We start from the raw sequence: 19,744 nt of genomic DNA, 5'->3' as shown, positions 1-19,744 counted from the left end.
GGTGAATTAAGCCTTATAATTTTATCCTACCACAACAAATTAAATCCCTTATAATCCAATGTTTTCTGTCTTGTATTTACATAATGTGTCTTGTATTTATATAATTCAGAACTTCAAAAAGAGCTATTGGTAAGGTTCATGTTCATTTGTATCTAAGAAATTCAATTAAAAAAATAAAACATCAAAATGGCAACTGATGGCAATTTGCTTCATACTAAAGCAAACTATAATATAGGAGAGTGCTAAAAAATGTTTGGGATTTACTCTCTTACACTTTGACTGCTGACCACAACAGAGATGAAGACTGAGGTAGTCTGAAAATTCTGTGAGGATTAAATCACACTATATTCTTCATATTCTCTAAGGAAGTAAACTTTAGGCTGTGCGAAGTACCCTCAACTTCCAGGGGCCAAGAACAACAACTGCTGCAATGAAAGAGCAGAGTAGTTAGGGTTAAGGAGGTGATTGCCTTCTATAATGAAACTAGCTTCAATATCTCTTTGTTGACACTATTAAAGTCAACTCTATTTTTTTGTTTGACTTAAGGCAGTGGAGCTTTTGATAAGACACAGAGGTTTTTAAAATAAGATGTCATTGTAAACTAAACACCAGGGATACCTTCTATTTCAAGGAAAGCCCGTTACAAAGTCTCTTCATGAAGCTTACCCAAACCAAGATCCCCTAATTTACAAAATTACGATTCAAAATGCATTATGATACATAACCAGGGAAGAGTCTACTAAGCAGTTTATATGGCACATAAGTGATAAGATATACCATAAAAGCTAAATGATATAAAATAACTTACAATTGATTAAAACACAGCTGCGCTAAGGGGTTTGGCTAAAGATTAACCATGTAGTTTAACTGAAGTGATCAACAAAAGCAAGATCAAAAGCTTCATAAACACTGGAGTGAGCCACTCAAATAAAATGGTGGGAAAATCAAGCAACAGAGGAATCGTAGCTCTAATTATACTACACTTTTACTTTTCATTTCAAACAATTAATTGCTAAAAAATAAGTACTTTTCTAATAAAAGTAGCAGAATTGTTTTTTTGCAGTAACAATCAATCAATTACTGTCTAAAAAGGAATGGTTAAGGCAGAAAAATATAGGGGAAATTTAAAATGCATTTTCAGAACTATAACATAATCTGTGGAGGCAAATAAATCAGATTCCTACACAATAAAATAAAGTATATTTCTCTATCTTAATTTCAATTTCTCAAATAAAATCTAAATTTGGACTTCATTTCTTCTTTTATGGCTCAGTCTGCATCATTTCCCATGATTTCAGTACTTTAACCAAGGAAATCTCTAATTTATTGAAACAGTTTTCTAATATTACGAAACTAAGTAAACATACATGTTTTTCAAGCAGTGAAAAAAAAATCCATTTCGAACAAAAATAAAACAAAACCTCGAAGTATAAACAAAGAAGATAAAGTAAATAAGAATGCTAATTAAAAATGCTATTAGAAATATACATAGAAAGTTATCTTTTATAAGATTTTTGCAACAGAAAATAGTTGAAGGGGAAAGTATATTGGTTCTCCTTTTTGAAGGTTTTGTCTTAAAACACTTTCTGAATAGATTGAAATCATTCTAAAAACCTTTTTCTTTATTTTCACTTAATTAGGTTGGTAGAACTATGAGAGATACCAAAGGGCAACAGATTAAAAAAAATAATGAGGCAATCCTCCCCCCCACAACCAAAGCACTATTAACAAAATAGAAATAATATTTACATCATTTCCTTCCATTTCATTAGTGTTTAAAGTTGTGGGTAGTCACTGAGGTAATGAAATAATTAAGACATGTTAAAACTATAACTTCATACTGTCCAAAGTGATATAGTTTCTTATAACATTAATTTAAAAACTCATACAAAATAAGTAATCATAGATGAAATGTTAGATTATACTCATGTATACAGTACAACAGCCTAGTTTATTTTTTCTCAATGATTAGGATATGCTTATAACATAAATGGGTCATCATATAAGCAATAATTAGACCCTTCTAAGAAACAATTCAGAGAAAAGCTATATCTATAACCGATTTATATTTTGAATATAAAAAGCAACCTGACAGTTAAAGTTATTAAATCAAGATTTAATTATTATCTACAATTCAGGCATTACTAGATATATGTTACCTCAACAATATCTGAGTTGGTTCTGCTTTCGTGAGGTTCATTATATTCTGTATACTTGAGAAGAACTTTGTCCATATCAGTGCTGGCATACTGAAACAGTTTGTTAGAGCTGTTGAAAATGATGAGTGCTATTTCACAGTCACAGAGCACACTAAGTTCATAGGCTTTCTTCATTAATCCAAACTTTCTCTTTGTAAAAGTGACCTAGACAATCCAAAAAAAAAAAAAGTATATTTTTATTACAAGTTATTAGTAGTACTTGAACACAGGCTACCTGAAGATGAGTTCTCTTTTAACACTGAGTCTGATTTCAAAGCTGAAAAAGGTTCCTAGCTTCATACTCCACATGAGTCTTCTTCCCCAGTTTGCCAAAGGCCTACAATCCTACATATATCCTGTACCTCCAAGGGCTCTAATACAGCAGTCTCCTAAGGAGGCTTCCTTTATCCTTGGCTGCCACTCTGCTGCCGTGGGCAAAGAACCAGAGAAGGAAACAGTTGATCAGTGGCCCCTTATCATCCAGCTTAAAATGGCATTAGAAAACCAAGTCCCACCTCAAGTAATCCATTCATCACTCAGACTTTAATCCCTAAACAACAAAGTACATCCACTAATCTAATTTATATTTCTCCTCCTTCCCAAGCTCTTCTACTGCACCCACTGAAATTCAGTCTAGATCTGCAAATTCCCCAATGTCCTCAAATTCTTCTTTGATATTTCTTTCTCTAACTGAAATATGTCACCTGAAGCCCTCTCAAATAGAGACTAATTAGTTTGTTTTTAAATACTACATCTCCTGTACTCAAGTGTCTGGAAGATATGTCCTTTTTGCTCCCCATTCTTTCCTTAATTTTCCTTTCTTCTTCTCTAAAAACCCCAGATATTTTGAAGGTCAAGCCACGAAATTTATACCACCCAAAAACTCTCCTTGTGGTGACCCCTGGTCACTCTCCCTCTCCCTCATGCACTGATAAGTATCACATAACTACTTCTCATTCTAATCCTGCTCTTATCTCTGGTGACTTCAGCATCTGTGTAAAAAATTAGTGCAAATACCTTAGCCTCTCAGTTCCTTTATCTCCCAACCTCCAAAATGATCAACCACCACCACATGTCAAGCACTCCTACTGCCATACCTTAACTCTGCCATAAACAATAATCACATCACCTCCAAAATCTCAATTTCACGCATTCCACTTTGCCTTCTATGCAACTCTCCTATTTTGTATTATCTCTCCAGAAATTCTTTAACCTTCATCAAGTCCTCCAATCCATTGACCTCACCACTTTGTTACTATCTACATAGTCTCATGCCCTTTCTTCTCTCTTTAGATTCCATGGTCCATCATTATTTTTCACTCCTGTTCTCCTCTACTCTTCTCTCATTAACATACTTGCTTAGCACAGCCCCAACCAAGTACTGACCCCCCATACATTTACCCAATTATCCCTTTATCTTTATGCAAGTAGCTGACAATTACTGGGAACATTAAGTGTGCGTGCACACTCACACCCACATCCCCCTTGTGTTTCTAAACTGATGACCATAAATCTCAACACTTAACACTGCCTGACATTATAACTTGGCTTATTTGTCCCATTATCCCATTCTCCAGGTCAGCTACTTCCTACCTGCTCTCTCTCAAATCAACTCTCCACTGATAACCTTGCCTCAAACCATTGAGAAAACAGAAATAAGCAGCAACTATCTCACTTCCCATCACCAAATCTATCAATTCAATTGTTTCATCTGTACTTTTCCACACTCTCCCTTTTCTGCTGTCATTACTGACATCTCTGTTCCTTTTCCTTTCCATATGCTACACTCTCTTCCCTCATCATGGTTTCCTTCCTATCAGATCAAAGACCACAAGCTTAGAAACATGCTCTAGCATCTCCTTTGACTCCACGCTGCCCCTTCAGTTACCACCCCTTCTCTTCACCCCTCTTTCTGCTCTACTTCAGAGTAAAAATGTTTGAAAGAAACGTCTATAGTTGTTGCCTCTAACTTCTCATCACCTATTCTCTCCTCAACCTTACTGCAATCAGACATCCAGTCCCCAGATTCCACTAAGACTTGTCAATATCATTACAGTGACCTTCAATTTATGTGATGAAAGTCAATGGTCATTTTTTTTTTCTTACCTTACTATACATCTCGTCTGACAAAGTTGACCATATTCTCACTCTTCACACATTTTCTTTTCCAGTTGTTTATGGCACAACACTGTCCTGGTGTTCCTCCTACTTCAGTGACTGCTTCCTCTCAGCCTTTAGAGCTCTATCCTCTTCCTCTGCTCAGCCTCTACCCACTGAAGTGCCTGTGAGCTTTAGACTTGGGCTCCCTTCTCCTCTTTACCCCCCCAGTCCTTGCTAGGTAATTGCAGCCAGCCTCATGATTTTAAAAGCAACAAATATGCTCTTTCCACAGTCTTCTCCATTTCAGCAAATGCCACCGTCATCCATTCAAACAAAACCAAATAATATCTAAGAGTTATCCTTGATCCCTGTTATCACAATAATCTACCCTACCAATCCTTCAGCAAATTGTGTTAGCTCCACCTCTAAAACATATCCCAAATCTATCCACTTCTATCTACACCACTATATCGCCCTAGATTAAGTTACATAATCTCTCATGTGTATTATTTATATAATCACCTTATTAGATTTCCTGCTTTACCTATTGTAACCCACAGTATATTTGCCACATACCTGACAGAGTGATATATTTGAAACATAAATCAAAATGTGTAAGTAGGAGTTTAGAGTTTTTCACTGTACTGAAAGTAATAACCAAACTCATTAAGAAAACAGAATAAATGATCTGGCCTCAAACTACGTGACCTTATTTCTCATCACTCCCTCTTACACCCATTATGCTGCACTGGCGTGTGCGTGTGTATACATGTGCATGTGTTTTCCTTAACCACAAGCTACTTTCCACCTTAGGAACTTTGCTATCTTCCCTCTCTGTGGAACACTTTCACACCACATCTTTCTAATGGTTCCTTCCCTCTCCTTTTAAAAATAAATCTCTCATCTTTATTTAATCTTTTAAAGAAGTCCTTACAATATAAATACACAAATATATGACTTTATATGAATGCATACATGGAATATAATGTGTTTTGCTTGCCTATTTTCCCTTGAACCAACATAAACCTCTTAACCCACATTTTCAACTTAGTATTTTTCATTCCACACTTTTGTGTAAGACCATATAATCATATACACATTCAGATGTATACACATATAAGGGATCTTGTCAGCATTTTACAAAACTGGGACTCTTGTCAGTTTTATTTGTTTTACTCATTTAACTACTCCTCGTGGATATGTCTCTAAGTCAAATGGTATAGTTCTAAGGTACTCTTTTGAATAATTTCTTAATTTTTTCATATAAATGTCAGTACTCTTTTGCTAGGTGCAAAATAAAAATCTCGTTTCTGTAATATGAATTTTCCTAACTAGTAGTGACTAAACATCTCTTTTTTATATTTGCTGTCATTTGAGATTTGTTTGTTCTAAGCTGCCCATCTTTTGATCATTTTCTTATTTTATAAATTGTTTATTACTTGTCTGAGAGCTCCTTGTACAGGTATATTAACCATGTTTTATACTTTTCCAAATTTCTCAATTATATATTCTTTGTTTACATATCATCTGTCATTTAAAAGTTTTAAATTTTTATAAACTGATTGTATTACTGTTCTTCAAAATCTTGGCAGTTATTATACCACTGTAAGAATATAGTGAATATAAGAATACCACTATTAAAATATACTATTTTAAAACAATGAAATCAAAATCATTTATATTTTGAGATGCACCCAGATGTACTTGCTGCATTAAAATTTTGAATTCAGCAAAGGTGCAGTTAGAAAATGTTTTACCATACTCCTAGTAACTGAAGAAAATGACAATCAGCAAAGGAAAGCATTTATTGCAAGAATAATTCCTACTCTAGTCAAAGACTTTCAAAATAAGTAAGATATGAACAAGACATGAGACAGGCAATACTGCTTCAGAATATCCAATAAGCATGCCTGAAGAAAATTCTCTAAAACAAAAACTTAAGTTCACTAACAGTAAAATTAGGACAAACCCTGTTATCCTTTCCAAAAATACTTACAAAAAATATTTCTCTGAAGTTATCAATTAGAAGGAGTTGAAGATGAAGGATGGAGTTAGTGGAGGAGACCTAGCTTATAACAACCTCCTCTCCTCCATTCCTCCAGCTTACTCCAACTAGAGTAAGGTCAAAAAGAGTTTTTTCAGCAACTAGAAAGATTTGCACAAAATACACTTACGTTTCAACAGTGAAGCCAAAGACATAACAGTGAAAACTACAATCTTAATATTTTACTTTCAAGCTTTATAAATTAAATCTTTTTATTTTATCTATAAGTGCTTAAGTCTATTTTTAAACACTCTGGTTTATTGCTAACAATTTATGACAATAGTAATATAAAATTAACTTTGCATTCTTATAAATTTGTCATCCTTTTATATTTTGAAATAATTTCAAACATACAGAGAAGTTTCAAAAAGTAGTACAAGGGAGGAGGTATGGGGATACATGTATATGTATAGCTGATTCACTTTGTTATAAAGCAGTAACTAACACACCATTGTAAAGCAAACTCTAATAAAGGTGTTTAAAAAAAAAACAGTAGTACAAAACTTTCATATATCCTTCCACCAAATTACCTGTTAACATTTTACCACATTTGCATTCTCTAAACACACATAACTTTTTCTCTGAACCCTCTGGACTAAGCTGCAGGTTATAAGGTCCCTTTGCCCCTAAATACTGTCTTAAAAACAAGGACAAATATAATTATCAAAATAAAAAACCAACATGGACACAGCACTATTATCTAATCTATAAACCTTATTCAAATTTCTCAATTTTCCCACTAATTTCCTTCATAGGGGAAAAAAAAGTTTTGCTTTTTTTTCTCCCTCTAGCACAGAATCCAATCCAGGATCAGACGCTGCGTTTAACTGCATCCTGTTTAATTTGGAACACTTTCTCAGTCTTTCTTTTTCAGGACCTTGGCACTTTTGCAGAATACAGGTCATTTATATTGTGGTATGTATCTCAATTTGGCTTTGTCTGTTGTTTCTTTCTGATTATATTCAGATTGTACATTTTGGACAGGAATAGTTTAGAAGCAATGTGTCCTCAATACATCTCATGAAAATCCACATATCTATTTACCCCCTAAATAGTATTGTTAGCTTGATTAAGGCAGTGTCTGCCAGTTTTTCTCCCCAGCAAAGCTACTATTTTCTCCCTATAATTAGTAAGTATATTGTGAAGATCTCTATGAAAATATTCTGTTTTCTCATCAAACTTTAACAAACTGATTTTTGCATCCACTGATGAATACTGCCTGAAAAATTATTACCACAATGGTTGTCAAATGGGAATTTTCTAATTCCATTACATTTTCTATCTACATTTACTAACTGGCATTTTACTGTGAGAGTTTTCCTTTCTCTTCATTCATTCATTCATTCATGTCAGCAACAACTCATGGATTCTTATTTTATTCTATGGGTTATAATTCATTCGTATCTTTACTCATTCTGATGTTCAAATTGTCTTTTATTTCAGCAGTGAGAGATCCACTATGTCGGCTTCCTGTGTCCATTTGACATGCTCCCAGTATTCTTTGAACTTCCTGGCACAGTCAAATGTTCCAGGCTCTTCCTGTTCTTTCCCTGCCCTAGCCCTAGAATCAGCCATTTCACCAGGAAGCTCTGATTCCTTTTGGTAGAGAACTGTATTTAGAAACTAAGATATGGAGGATAAGTTACTCGGGTGTCACTGTTTCTAGGCCCTCTCAACAGACAGAACTAGGAAATATGTATATGTACACACATACACACACAAACACACTTCAATATGTTTCTATTTTTATCAAAATATATTAAAATCCATGATACTTCCAATTCTAATTCTACGTCATAGGGTTTACCACAGGCTTCTCCCTTTCCATAGCTCTAACTCCCTTCTCTGACAGTAAGAAACCCAGCTCCCAATATCCACAATACACTTACTTATTTGCTCAATCTTAGATTACACTTTAAGTAGTTTTAAAATTGCTAAGCCACACTATGAAAAACAAACCTACCATCTAGAAACAAAAGACAGTTCTTTTATCGATACTCTGAAGGACTGGGTCAAGAGATAAATGCATACATAATTTTGGTAAGATATCGTTAAATACCGTCCCCTCAAATGGCTATACAAATCTGTATTCCCATCTGCAATGCACAGGACTGCCTACTTCTTCACAGCCTTACTATACTTTCATTAATAACAGTATTTAGGGCTATGAATTTTCTTCTGATTCCTACATTAAATATATTCCATAAATATGGATGTGTACTATTTTCTTTTTTTTAGAAATTATATTATTTTAGTTATATATTTCCCTTTTTACCCAGAAGTTGTTAGACTGGCATCAAACTTTTCAAAAAAGAAATTCTTATGTAGAATTAGCTTTCAGAAAAACCATCAAACAAAATTAATTTCTAGTTTTACTACATGGTAATCGGCGTATGTTTGTAATATTCTCCTTTATTGAATTTACTGGTGTTTCTTTGGTTAGGTAATATATGATCAATTTTGGTGAATGCTCTATGTACCCTTATATACTCTATTTTCTAAGTGTAGTGTTCAACATATCACTTAAAGTCAATTTTATTGATTATGCTGTTTAGATCTGGTTTACCATCAATTATTTTTTGTCCATTTGATCTATTTCATACTAAGACTACTGTGTTTAAGTATCTTATTACTAGTTTGTTTCCATTTATGTTTCTTTGTATCTCTTTCAGTTTCTGCTTGATAAAGGTAGTATTTAGTATACCATTATTCCTAATTCTTACATCTTCAAGGTGAATTACAGCTTTCAGCACTGAAAAGTATCTTTCTTTGTCCCATTTAATGCTTTTTTGTCTACAATCCTACATCGTCTAATATCAGGATTATAATCTGTTTTCTCATTGTTTTCATTTGTCTGGTATACCTTTTCCCATACCTTTATTTTTAGTCTTTCTGATTATTCCATTTTAGGTGTGTCTCTTTTTGCCTATATTTGGAGCTTGTGAACTAAACTGGAAATGTTTTTTCTCTTAATAAAGAGTCAGTCCCATTCACACTTATTGATATGACTGATAAGGCTTAGAGATTTCATCATCATTTTAATACTTTAATAAATATTTAATGCTTATACGTATTATGTATATTTCCTATTTATTTCCTCTCTCTAAATGAGGTGTTTTCTTTGCTCTTTTATGTTAAAAAAATTTAACAAAGATTAGCATTTTTGTTCTAGTGGTTACCTTTGTAGTTACAGCTTTTAAAAATGCCCTTGGTCTCCTGTTTTCATGTTTAATCTTTCACTATTTGGTGTGTCAAATCTTAATGATATTCTTTAACTCCCACCTATTGCCTAAACAATAACCAGTGTGCTTATTCTACTTTCCTCTTTCCCTCTCCTTTCTTACCATGTCTGTTGCATTACTTCTATTTTATCACAATAAAGTAACATATAATAAACAATATATAACATATTATTCTTCCACCCTTGCCCCCACTGTTGCTTTAGGCTAAAATCTATAGTTAAGTATATTAAATGTTGATCATGTATTTTTTTGCTTATTTCCTCAGACATTTCTCAGTTGTATAAAGCTTATCCTCTACTAGATTGCACACTAACAGCTCATAAGTACAGAATTCCCTGAGCTCTAGTATGTTTAAAACTTGTTTTTATAATCTTTGTATTTGAATACAGCTTGACTGCAAATGAAATCTTTGCTTCAGACTTTTTTCCCTGCATTTTTTGAAAATGCTGCTCTACTGTTGCCTTGTGCTTTATTATCTCAATTTTGCAAAATTCGATGCCAGTCTAATTCTCTGTACTTATATATTTGTTGTTGTTTTATACCTTAGAAGCCCTGAGGATTTTTTTTTTTAATCTTAAAATCTAATAGTTTCAGTAGGATATGTATCAGAGTTGATCTCTGCAGGTCCACCTAATCCTTGGCATCTTACTTTCTCTCTTATTTATGAAAACTTTAATTATAGTTTAAATATTAGTTCTATGGTTTCATTTTTCTTCTTCAGGGACTGCAATTATACATAAGTTCGATCTTCTTTATACATAAGTTCGATCTTCTTTATCTATCTCCCTTTTCAACCACTTCTCTCAAACCCTTTGAAATTACTTATCTCATTTTCATTCATTCATTCAGTTGTTTCCCTGCCTTCCTTCAATCAATATTAAGGTTTCATTTGAATCTATTATTCCTTGGCCACTTTGTAATTTAGTCCTTGTTTTTATCTTTATCTTTTTTTTTTTTCTGGAGTTCAATCACTTTCAGTTTCATCCATGCTTTTAAAAAAAAATCCACTTCCATTCTTAGTATTTCAAAATTCTGAATCATGATTTTTTTGTCTGTAATATTCCTAAATACTTGTTTAAGGAAATTTATTGCAGGTTAGAAAGTCAGATAGCAGTTTTTTCCCACTTTTTCATTGTTGGGGGAACAATCTTATCACCCAAATAGTAGTAAATATCATTTTGCTTTCTTCTTTATAATAGTATATATAGGAGAATACTGCTTGCATCACTGAATATCTATGGAAAGAACAAACAGTGGGGGGTGGTTTAAAATACTCTTAGTTCAAGAGCACCTCTCCTTCTAAAGGAGTTAAGTATGGTCCCTTTAATGGAAGGCTTTTGGGGCGGGTACTGGCAGTGGGGAGAAGAGCTTTGTGTCCTTTGATAAATATATATATATATATATTTATATATATATTTGCATATTCTTTTGTCTTGAAGGATATATACATATATCCATTTGTATATATCCATATATTCATTTCCATTCAACTAGCATTCTCCAAAGAGTACCTTTGCCTTCCTTTTTACCCTCTTCTCCCTCAAATAGTTACCTTTTCAAGACTATATATAACACTTCCTTGAGCACTACATACATTTAAGACCTTTCTTTACCTGTGGTCTCTTCTGACCTACAAATAGTATTTTTCAGAATTTTTGGACTTAGGGTAGAATTCCTCTTTTTGTAGTGATTTCAAATCAATCTTAAGACAGCTACAAGGTTTCCTCTTCTCCTTTCCCACACACTTTTTCCTGATGTATGCTTGCTCACCTCAAAGACTTACAGTAGAAGTTCAAGAAACAGCACACTGTGACTTAGTAATAATTTTCTACTTGGAGGTAATGTAAGATTTAGATATGCTTTGCCTTCTAGTTATGCCAAGATTGTAGGTTTTATGTAATTTTATTTGTTCTTCTTGTTTTTCTGTATCTATTTTTGGAGAAATTATGTTGGAAGAGTCAGGATTAATGCAGCCACCATTCCTTTAATTACTAAGAATTCCTCCTATAAATTTGAATCTTTGTTTTCAAACAAAGGCTTAAAAATTTTTTTACTTGAAACATATTAAACATTTAATTTCATTTTATTTTAAATATTATGAAATTTTTAAAATATCAGTATTAATAAAGCTATTTCAGTATCAGGCAAAATAAATTTTATTTTTATTAAAAAAATTTTTTTAATGTTTATTTATTTGGCTGCATCGGGTCTTAGTTGCGGCACGCAGGCTCTCTAGTTGTAGCATGCACGCTCTGGAGCGTGCGGGCTTAGTTGCCCCACAGCAGGTGGGATCTTAGTTCCCCGACCAGGTATCAAACCCACGTGCCCTGCATTAGAAGGCGGATTCTTAACCACTGGACCACCAGGGAAGTCCCATAAATTTTATTTTTAAATTGTCATTTTACTCCAGTACTGTAATAACTATAAAGAAAAAGAACAGGACTAAAGGGCTAGACTACAAAATTCAGTGCCTCTATAAACTGAGACACATTTGGTTTTAACCTAACCAGCTTTCCTGATTTTGTGTAAAATCTGGGACTAATATAATTCTCTGAATTCAAGAAGGTTGAACTTTACCATCTCTAAAAGACCTTCTATGTTTTAAATCCCAAGTACCTGTAAAGATTTTCACATCATATATATTTAGACATACTTTATTTCATTGTTGAATTTAAAAGTCCAGGAGAGACTTTGAGTTTCTGCTTCAGCACTTAACACTCATGGAAGTCGCCACTCTGTCCTAACAACAAGTAAAAAGCTGAACAAACTGAAAAATCAACAACTCTTCTTAGATCCCTCAGAGAGTTGAGGTCCCAGGGAAACTTCTACCTCCCAAACTGGAGACAGACAGGCAGATACTACAAATCATAAATTACCAGAGCCATGCGCAGAAACCTCCAGAGGAACCAGTACAGGGGTAGGAAAATCTTAACTGTAATTGATGAGTTGCTAGAGGATCACTGTGGACAAGTACAAAAGTTAAGAACTCTAGGGGGACCCAGTCTAGGGAGGGCATACCTACACTTTTGTGAGTTTTACCTCCAGGACCTCTATCTATCAGGTTCTCACAGTAAATTGAAATAATCAACTAAGATGGTATAAACCAGTCCAAATATATATACAAAGGATGACAAAGAATAAGATCCATGTAAAATGGAGAGTCAAGATATATTATCAGACTAGATAAAAAACAAAATCCAGCCACATACTATTTACAAAAGATATACCTAAAGCATAAAGACATAGGTTGAATGTAAATGTAGAGAACTAGACCTATCAAGAAAATACTAGCCAAAAGAAAGCTGTAGCTATATTAATGTGAGACAGTAGATTTAAGTAGATTTAAGACAGATATGCCTTCCTGAGGACAGAAAAAGTCAATATGTATTAAAAAATTCACCAAGAAGATATAACAATTCTAAATATGTATGAGCCTAATGAAATATTCCCCAAATATATAAAACAATATGTATTAAGCTAATAAAATATAGAGAGAAATTGACAAATCCATCATTGTGGTAAGTGCAATTACTGACAGGTCTCAATGAGCCAAAACCAAATACATAAAAAAAACACAAAGAATACAGATAATGTGAACACAAAATGAGACTGAATAGACATATGTAGAATCCTGCATCCAACAATTAAAAGAATACACATTTATCTCAAGTCCACTTGGAACATTTACCAAAAACTGATCATGATTTAGGAAATTAAGCAAAGCCTTAACACATTTTAAAGTGTTCACAATCTAAAGGCAATATAAACTACTATAAAACACTGTAATAAGTCCTATCATTAAAGTGTTTATAAAGTGTTTTGGTAAAGACTGAAAGATACTATTTGAAACAGATTAAGTACATACAGAATTAATATCTAGAATATATAAAGAACTTCTAAGAAAAAAATCAACAATCCAGCAAAAAATGGGCAAATCACAAAAACAGGTAACATTTCACCTTCATTAGACAAAAAAATATATTTAAAAAAATGAAAAAACAAAGTGAGAGAGAAAGGAAGGAGAAAGGCAAAGTGTATAGGAAAAAGAAATTTTCATAAATTACTACAGTGTATCTGGTACAACTACTTTGGAGAGCAACTTGAAAACCACACAGTAAAGCTATGACAGACATACTCAACCCAGCAACTCCTCTAGATATTTATCACAGAGACATGTCCACAGATGTAGCTTTAGCATTTCTAACATAACATATGCAGCAAAATTTCTAAAAAACTGGAAACAACCTAAATGTTCTTTGATAGAAGTACTGATAAATGAATTGAGGCATATTCTTTCCTACGAACTAGTTGTACTAAATGAATTACACAGACAACTCTCCAAAACACTACATTTAGTGAAAAAGCATGTGCAGATAATAATGCTATTATGTAAAATTTTTAAACCATGTTGAAACAATATTCAGTAATATGTGCTTAAATAATAAAGAAAATACAAATTAAATCCATGATGGGGGTTACTTTGGGGAAGCAAAGAGGAATGAGACTAGGAAAAATTATAGAGGACAGTAAATTTTTAATTTTTTCTTTTACAAGGAAAGATATCTGCAGCAAATATGTCAGAATTGACATACACTACTTCTGGATAATAAAACTAACAGTGTTTGCGGTATTGTTTGTTCTCTGTATTCTGCCTTAAAATAATTTTTTAACTCTATTTCATTTTTTATTTAAAATATAAGAGGATGTCTGTCTCTAAGTAAAATGGAGTGACTGGTGGAAGACCAAAGAACCCACTGAGATCAACTACAAAAAGAGTGAAATACACCAAATACCTGTTCTAAGACATGAGAAAGCTGCTGAAGCAAAAAAGGACTGAAGATGCCAAAACTTTAGAGGGATGAAAGACTTCACTTCCACTTAGAATCTTCTGATGAAACTGTGTGTTTGTCCTTCTTGGTCTAATTCTTTTTAAAATGTAAACTTTGTACTAAAGCATAACATAAAAGGAAAGCTCACAAATCCTGAGTGTGTGGCTCAGTGAATTTTCGAAGAAAAGAATATGGCCTTATGTCTAGCATATGCCGGTGCACCACCCCAGAAACACTCTTTTGTCCTGTCTCCAAGTCATTATCACCTTGTCCCAAGGAAGATCATTAACCTAACTTCTAGCATCATAGATTAATTATGCTTGTTGTTGAGTTTTTTATGAAGAGCATGTGTTCTTTTCTGCTTCGTTGGTATGGTTTTTGCAATAAATTGCACTGGGTCAACTGAAAATCCATCTGAAAAATAACAAATTTTGACCCCTACACCTCAAACCACACACAAAAACAAATTCCAAATGAAGAGCAGATCTAAAACCCAAAAGCCTATTTACAAGAGAATAAATATATACATTGTGTTCTATTCACACAATGGAATATTATACATCAATGAAAATGTATAAAATACATCTCCATGCAACAACAATGATGAATTTCACAAACATAATGTTGCGCAAAAGAACACGTGATGTTCCAATGACTTTAAGTGTGTTATTTATCTTACTAGCTCAAAAACTCTAGTAATTCAAAACTCTATTTGCTATTACCTCCTTCAGTAACTGCTCCCTGAACTATCCCACCATCAGAGGTTGGTGGTTTCTTCCATAAACACTCCTATCACCTAAGCTTACTTCTATTTGCAATACACTTAAAATGTATTTAATGAGTTCCCAGTGCCTAGCAGTCTCTCAGATAAAGTAGGTATTCAAATTTGGATGAAATAAATGACATCTCTTCTGCATGGGAACGATTTTTCCTCTTTAATAAAGCAAGAATAATGAAACTTTTAACTCAGAATCCACAAATTCCAAAATCAGTAAAATTAAGATACCCTTTTAGTTTATGACAAATTGTTCCTAATCTAACCTTAAAAATAAACTACCCAACTACCTCTTTGATATCTTTTCTGCATTTTTTTTGCCAAAATCATCTGAGGAGAAATTCAGATACCCTTGTCCCATTTGGCAGCTTGGCAAGAAGCTGACTTAGCAGGTAAATTCAACACAGGAATAGGCTATTTCTAGTTGCTGAGATATAGTGGCAGGCTCCATTTTTTTAACCAGCTCATTTCCTTAACTTAAAAAGTTCCCATTACACAGTCACTTACATATTCCTAGTTGTCCTTTCCCTCTAAACATGTGGAGTCCTTTCCACTAGTTGTTCTAGTCTACCTATGCTCAATTTAAACGTGACTCTGTATGGGATACCGAGAGCTGAAGGGATCTTAGGTGCTTTGCTAATCCTCTGCTTGTACGTTATTCCCCAATAAATCCTATTTTACATTTACGCTGCACATGATTATGAAACAGGTCCCCATGCCCCCTCTACATGTCACAATCCTCAGACTTGTGAAGGGAAATTTACTTGCAATCTTGCTAGAATCATTCCTTTGGAATGATGGTATGATTATTTTATCAGTCTTCCCTATTTTATCAACCTTCATAACGAATCATACTGTGTGAGCCTTAACACTTTAGCTAAGGAATCTTCATGAGCTGAAACAAGGGAACTCTTCAATTCGGTCTATCAGCAACCCTAATCACTTCCACTAACTTCTTTACCAGCTGCTCAGTTGAGTTTTGTATTACTGGATGAACTACTACTCAGACTTTACAGAACACATCTTCAGTACTGTTCTATTCCTGGTAAGCTTCCAAAAACCAGCTGTTCTTGAAACTTCTGATATGCAACCTTTCTGGAGATACCATCCCTCCCTTCTGCATATGCTTTCAATAGTAGTTCCTTTACAATAGTCTATGATATTATTTTTCCTTCTTTCCTTTAAACGAAGGGATTGGCAAACTTTTTCTTAAAGGGCCAGGGAGCAAAGATTTTAGGTCTATGGGCCATGCAGTCTCTGGGGCAACTACTCAACTCTGTTTTAGTGTGAAAACAGCCAAAGACAATATGCAAACAAATGTGCATGGCAATGTCCTAATAATGCTTTATTTATTAAAAAAAAACAATAGGCAGCCAGCCCATGGAACATAGTTTGCCACCTCCTGCTTTAAACTCTTACAACTTCTGGGCTTCATATACCAGTATCATTATAATTACCCTGAATTTGGAAGGGTTTACTGAAATTGTAATGAAAATTAAGTTCAACATATTTGATCAATTAAAGGTGAGATATATACATAAATGACTTAGAAATATTTGTGATAATAAGAGTTGTAAAAAAATTCTCACTATTTGTTGGTGAATCGGAAAACCTAACTGACCAGAACACATTCACTGATAACCACAGTTAACTTAGGTATTACCTAATTATGACAACAGAGGTGGTAATTTAAAATAATCATCAATATATGGAAAACTAACAAACATAATCAAGTGTACAGAAGACTAAATATATTATGATAAACCTACACAATGGATGGTAGTAGTAGAATTGCAGTGATTTTACTTTTCCTATTTTGCTTATTTATGTTTTCTATAATTAACAAAAACGATTGCTATAATAAGAAAAAAAGTTTCTTTAAAGCACATGATGAAAAGTCAAAAGCTTTTGATTGCTAAATGTTTAACGTAGTCTGGAAATAAAAATATTTAGACTTCAAATTAATTAAAAAAAAAATCAACCATTCTATCCCACACTCCTTTTTTTAAAAATTTACACCGATTAAATAGATAAATTAAAATTTTCATTTACCTGTCGGTTCCTTTCATCCATTATGCGTGTGATTTGTATTTTCTTCCGCCCCATTTTCAGTCACCTTTCCTTCCTTATATTCCAAATATTTAATTCAAAAATTAATTTTCTTCAATACCCTAATGCATGGTACACAGCTTCTATTATTTCAGCTTCTAGTTCAAGGGCTACAGCTGAAATTTTCTATAAGATCTAAAAGAAAACACAAATTAGAAAATTTAAGTTCTATAAGTTTGCAACTCATGAAAATGTTATACAAATTTCAAACCTGCCTTTATAGTGCACACAGACTGCATTATTAGTTGAAATTTTTCATTACGTAAAATTAGTAAACAAGTTGAAGCCTTGTTAATTTTACCCTTAAAATATCTCTTGAAACTTTTCATGCCTCTAGTTCTGGCTAAAAGAGTGCAATTATATATAACCTTTGAGCTTTTCCTCAATGAATATAATAACAGCAAAACAAGAGCAACACTTACTGAGATTTTTCTATGTGCCAGGCACTTTTCTAAGTACCTAATATGCCTTAACTCATTCAATCATAACTTCAGTCTTCTGAGTTATAATTATCATCTCCATTTTATAAATAGGGATATTAAGGCAGAGAGCTGTTAAGTAATGTGTCCAAGGTCACACAGCTAGTAAGAGGCAGAGCTTGGAATATGAACTCAGGGAGTCTGGCTCTAGAATTTCTACTCTCAAACATTATGGAATATCCTTAAAAGCTTTTGATAGCCTCCATGTCAAAGGATGAACTAATAATCTGGGTAGCCCCAATCTGCCTTTACAAATTCTTCTTGCAAATTGCCCTAGCCACCAGCAAAATTACTATCTGTCAATCCACAAAGACAGTATATGCTTTCATAAGAATATGCACCTAAATGAAACACTATTCCTTTAGCCATTTAATTACCTCCTCCTTATCAGCCAAGGTGCAGTTTGAATGGCACCGCCCTGATGAAGCCAACACCAATTCCCCTTGGTAGAATAAATCATAGCACCTTATTTTGTGGGTACACGTGTATAAATTCCAAGACCATTTCCCTTTGAGACTGTGACTCTTTCAAAAACAACGATTTTCTATTCCATTTATCTCTACAGTAGAATGACTGGCAATGGTATAACTTGTCATGCTCTGAATGATAGCTGTGTCAAAAACCCAGTGCTCTCAAAACTTACATAATAAAATACTTACAGAGGGATGGGGGATGGGAGACAAATGTTATAACACAATAACAATTTCTCAAGGGAATTTTTTGAAGTATTTTTAATATTGTACATGTAACTCTATAAAACTTCAACTGTACTATGCAAATCCAGTGTTTAATTAAATCTGGCTTTTGCTCAAAAGCAGTTAGTTTCCAATTCTTATCACAACCATCATTATCATCAGCACAGCATTTCTTACATATTTTCCCTTATTCATTCTGTTATTTCTTTATTTATACAAATATTAATTGATCATCTATTAACAACTAATAACCTATTCAGTGATCACCTACTTGCAAAACAGGTACTTCCAAACACTGAACTAGGTACATATGATAAAATGGTCAAGGAAAAAAGGCATAATTTCTGATCTCACAGTCCAGAGTCTAGTAAGGGAAAACAGACATTAGCCAAACCATCATATAAATGAGTTTGTACAAAAGTTCATTTATCTGACCTAAATTCATGGTCAGGGCAGGCTTCACTGAGAACTGCTTCATACTCAAACCTGAGTATGCAGATATACTTACTAGGCAGACAGAATAGCATGTGCAAAAACCCTATGACAAGAACGAGCAGGAAACATGAGAGGAAATGAAAGATGGCTAGTCACTGGTAGGAATCAATTAAACAAGCAGCTGTGCTGTAGAGTATTTCTGTTTTGTCAACAGGCTGCAATATAAACAATAGAAGTTGGTTTACTCCAAATCATGTTCTCTAATAGATCACAGCACATCCAATTCCCATTATGAAAACTTGCACTGTAGCAGGCAATGTAAATATTCACACATTTCACCACAGAGATAATATGTTAACTCCTATAAGGTATATGCACTTGTAGAATCTGAAAAATTCTGAACATATCTGAGCATTTTGCTTTTGACAATGGTGGAGTAGGTTGCTTCAAACCAGTCTTTCCCTGAGAATCACTAGAAAAGCAAAACAAAAAGTAATCTGTTTAAAACAACTGAAGAACTTTCAAGACAGTGAGAATTTGCAGGGCTGGGACCTAGAAGAAACAGGTGGGGCCAGACTTTAGACTCGTTTTCCCCTAGAATCATTGGTAGATTGTAAAAACACTAGCTGAGAGGCTGAGAAGCTAAGCAGAGTTTTCCACACTTCTTTGGGTGGGGACACGAAAATTCAATTCAGAGCCTGGCTAGGAGGAATAGCTCCAGTAAACACATTGGGAAGCTGGAGGGAATCTAAAGGACTACTACTTTTATCCTAGGTAAAAGGTAAACCAGAAATAGACCAGGCCACAAAAGGAAAGAAGAATAGCTTCAATCTTCTCC

The 19,744-nt window shown here is 33.7% G+C and overlaps 1 protein-coding gene across 10 annotated transcripts in view; it reads right to left on the bottom strand.

Moving 5' to 3' along the window:
• MEF2A (myocyte enhancer factor 2A) overlaps positions 1-19,744 on the bottom strand; it is a 171,022-nt gene that overhangs the window by 75,049 nt on the left and 76,229 nt on the right. For all 10 annotated transcript variants that reach the window (XM_057542643.1, XM_057542645.1, XM_057542638.1 and 7 more), the window contains 2 exons: positions 17,241-17,432; positions 2,160-2,363 (listed from right to left, as the gene is read on the bottom strand). In XM_057542643.1, coding sequence (XP_057398626.1) covers positions 2,160-2,363; positions 17,241-17,294 — 258 coding nt within the window. In that variant the 5' untranslated portion in view covers positions 17,295-17,432. The remainder of the gene's footprint in view (positions 1-2,159; positions 2,364-17,240; positions 17,433-19,744) is intronic.

This window comes from Balaenoptera acutorostrata, chromosome 3, assembly GCF_949987535.1.
Source record: "Balaenoptera acutorostrata chromosome 3, mBalAcu1.1, whole genome shotgun sequence".
NCBI classification, from domain to species: domain Eukaryota; kingdom Metazoa; phylum Chordata; class Mammalia; order Artiodactyla; family Balaenopteridae; genus Balaenoptera; species Balaenoptera acutorostrata.
The sequence above is the reverse complement of the archived record's forward strand: the minus strand, read 5'-3'. Positions and strand labels throughout refer to the sequence as shown.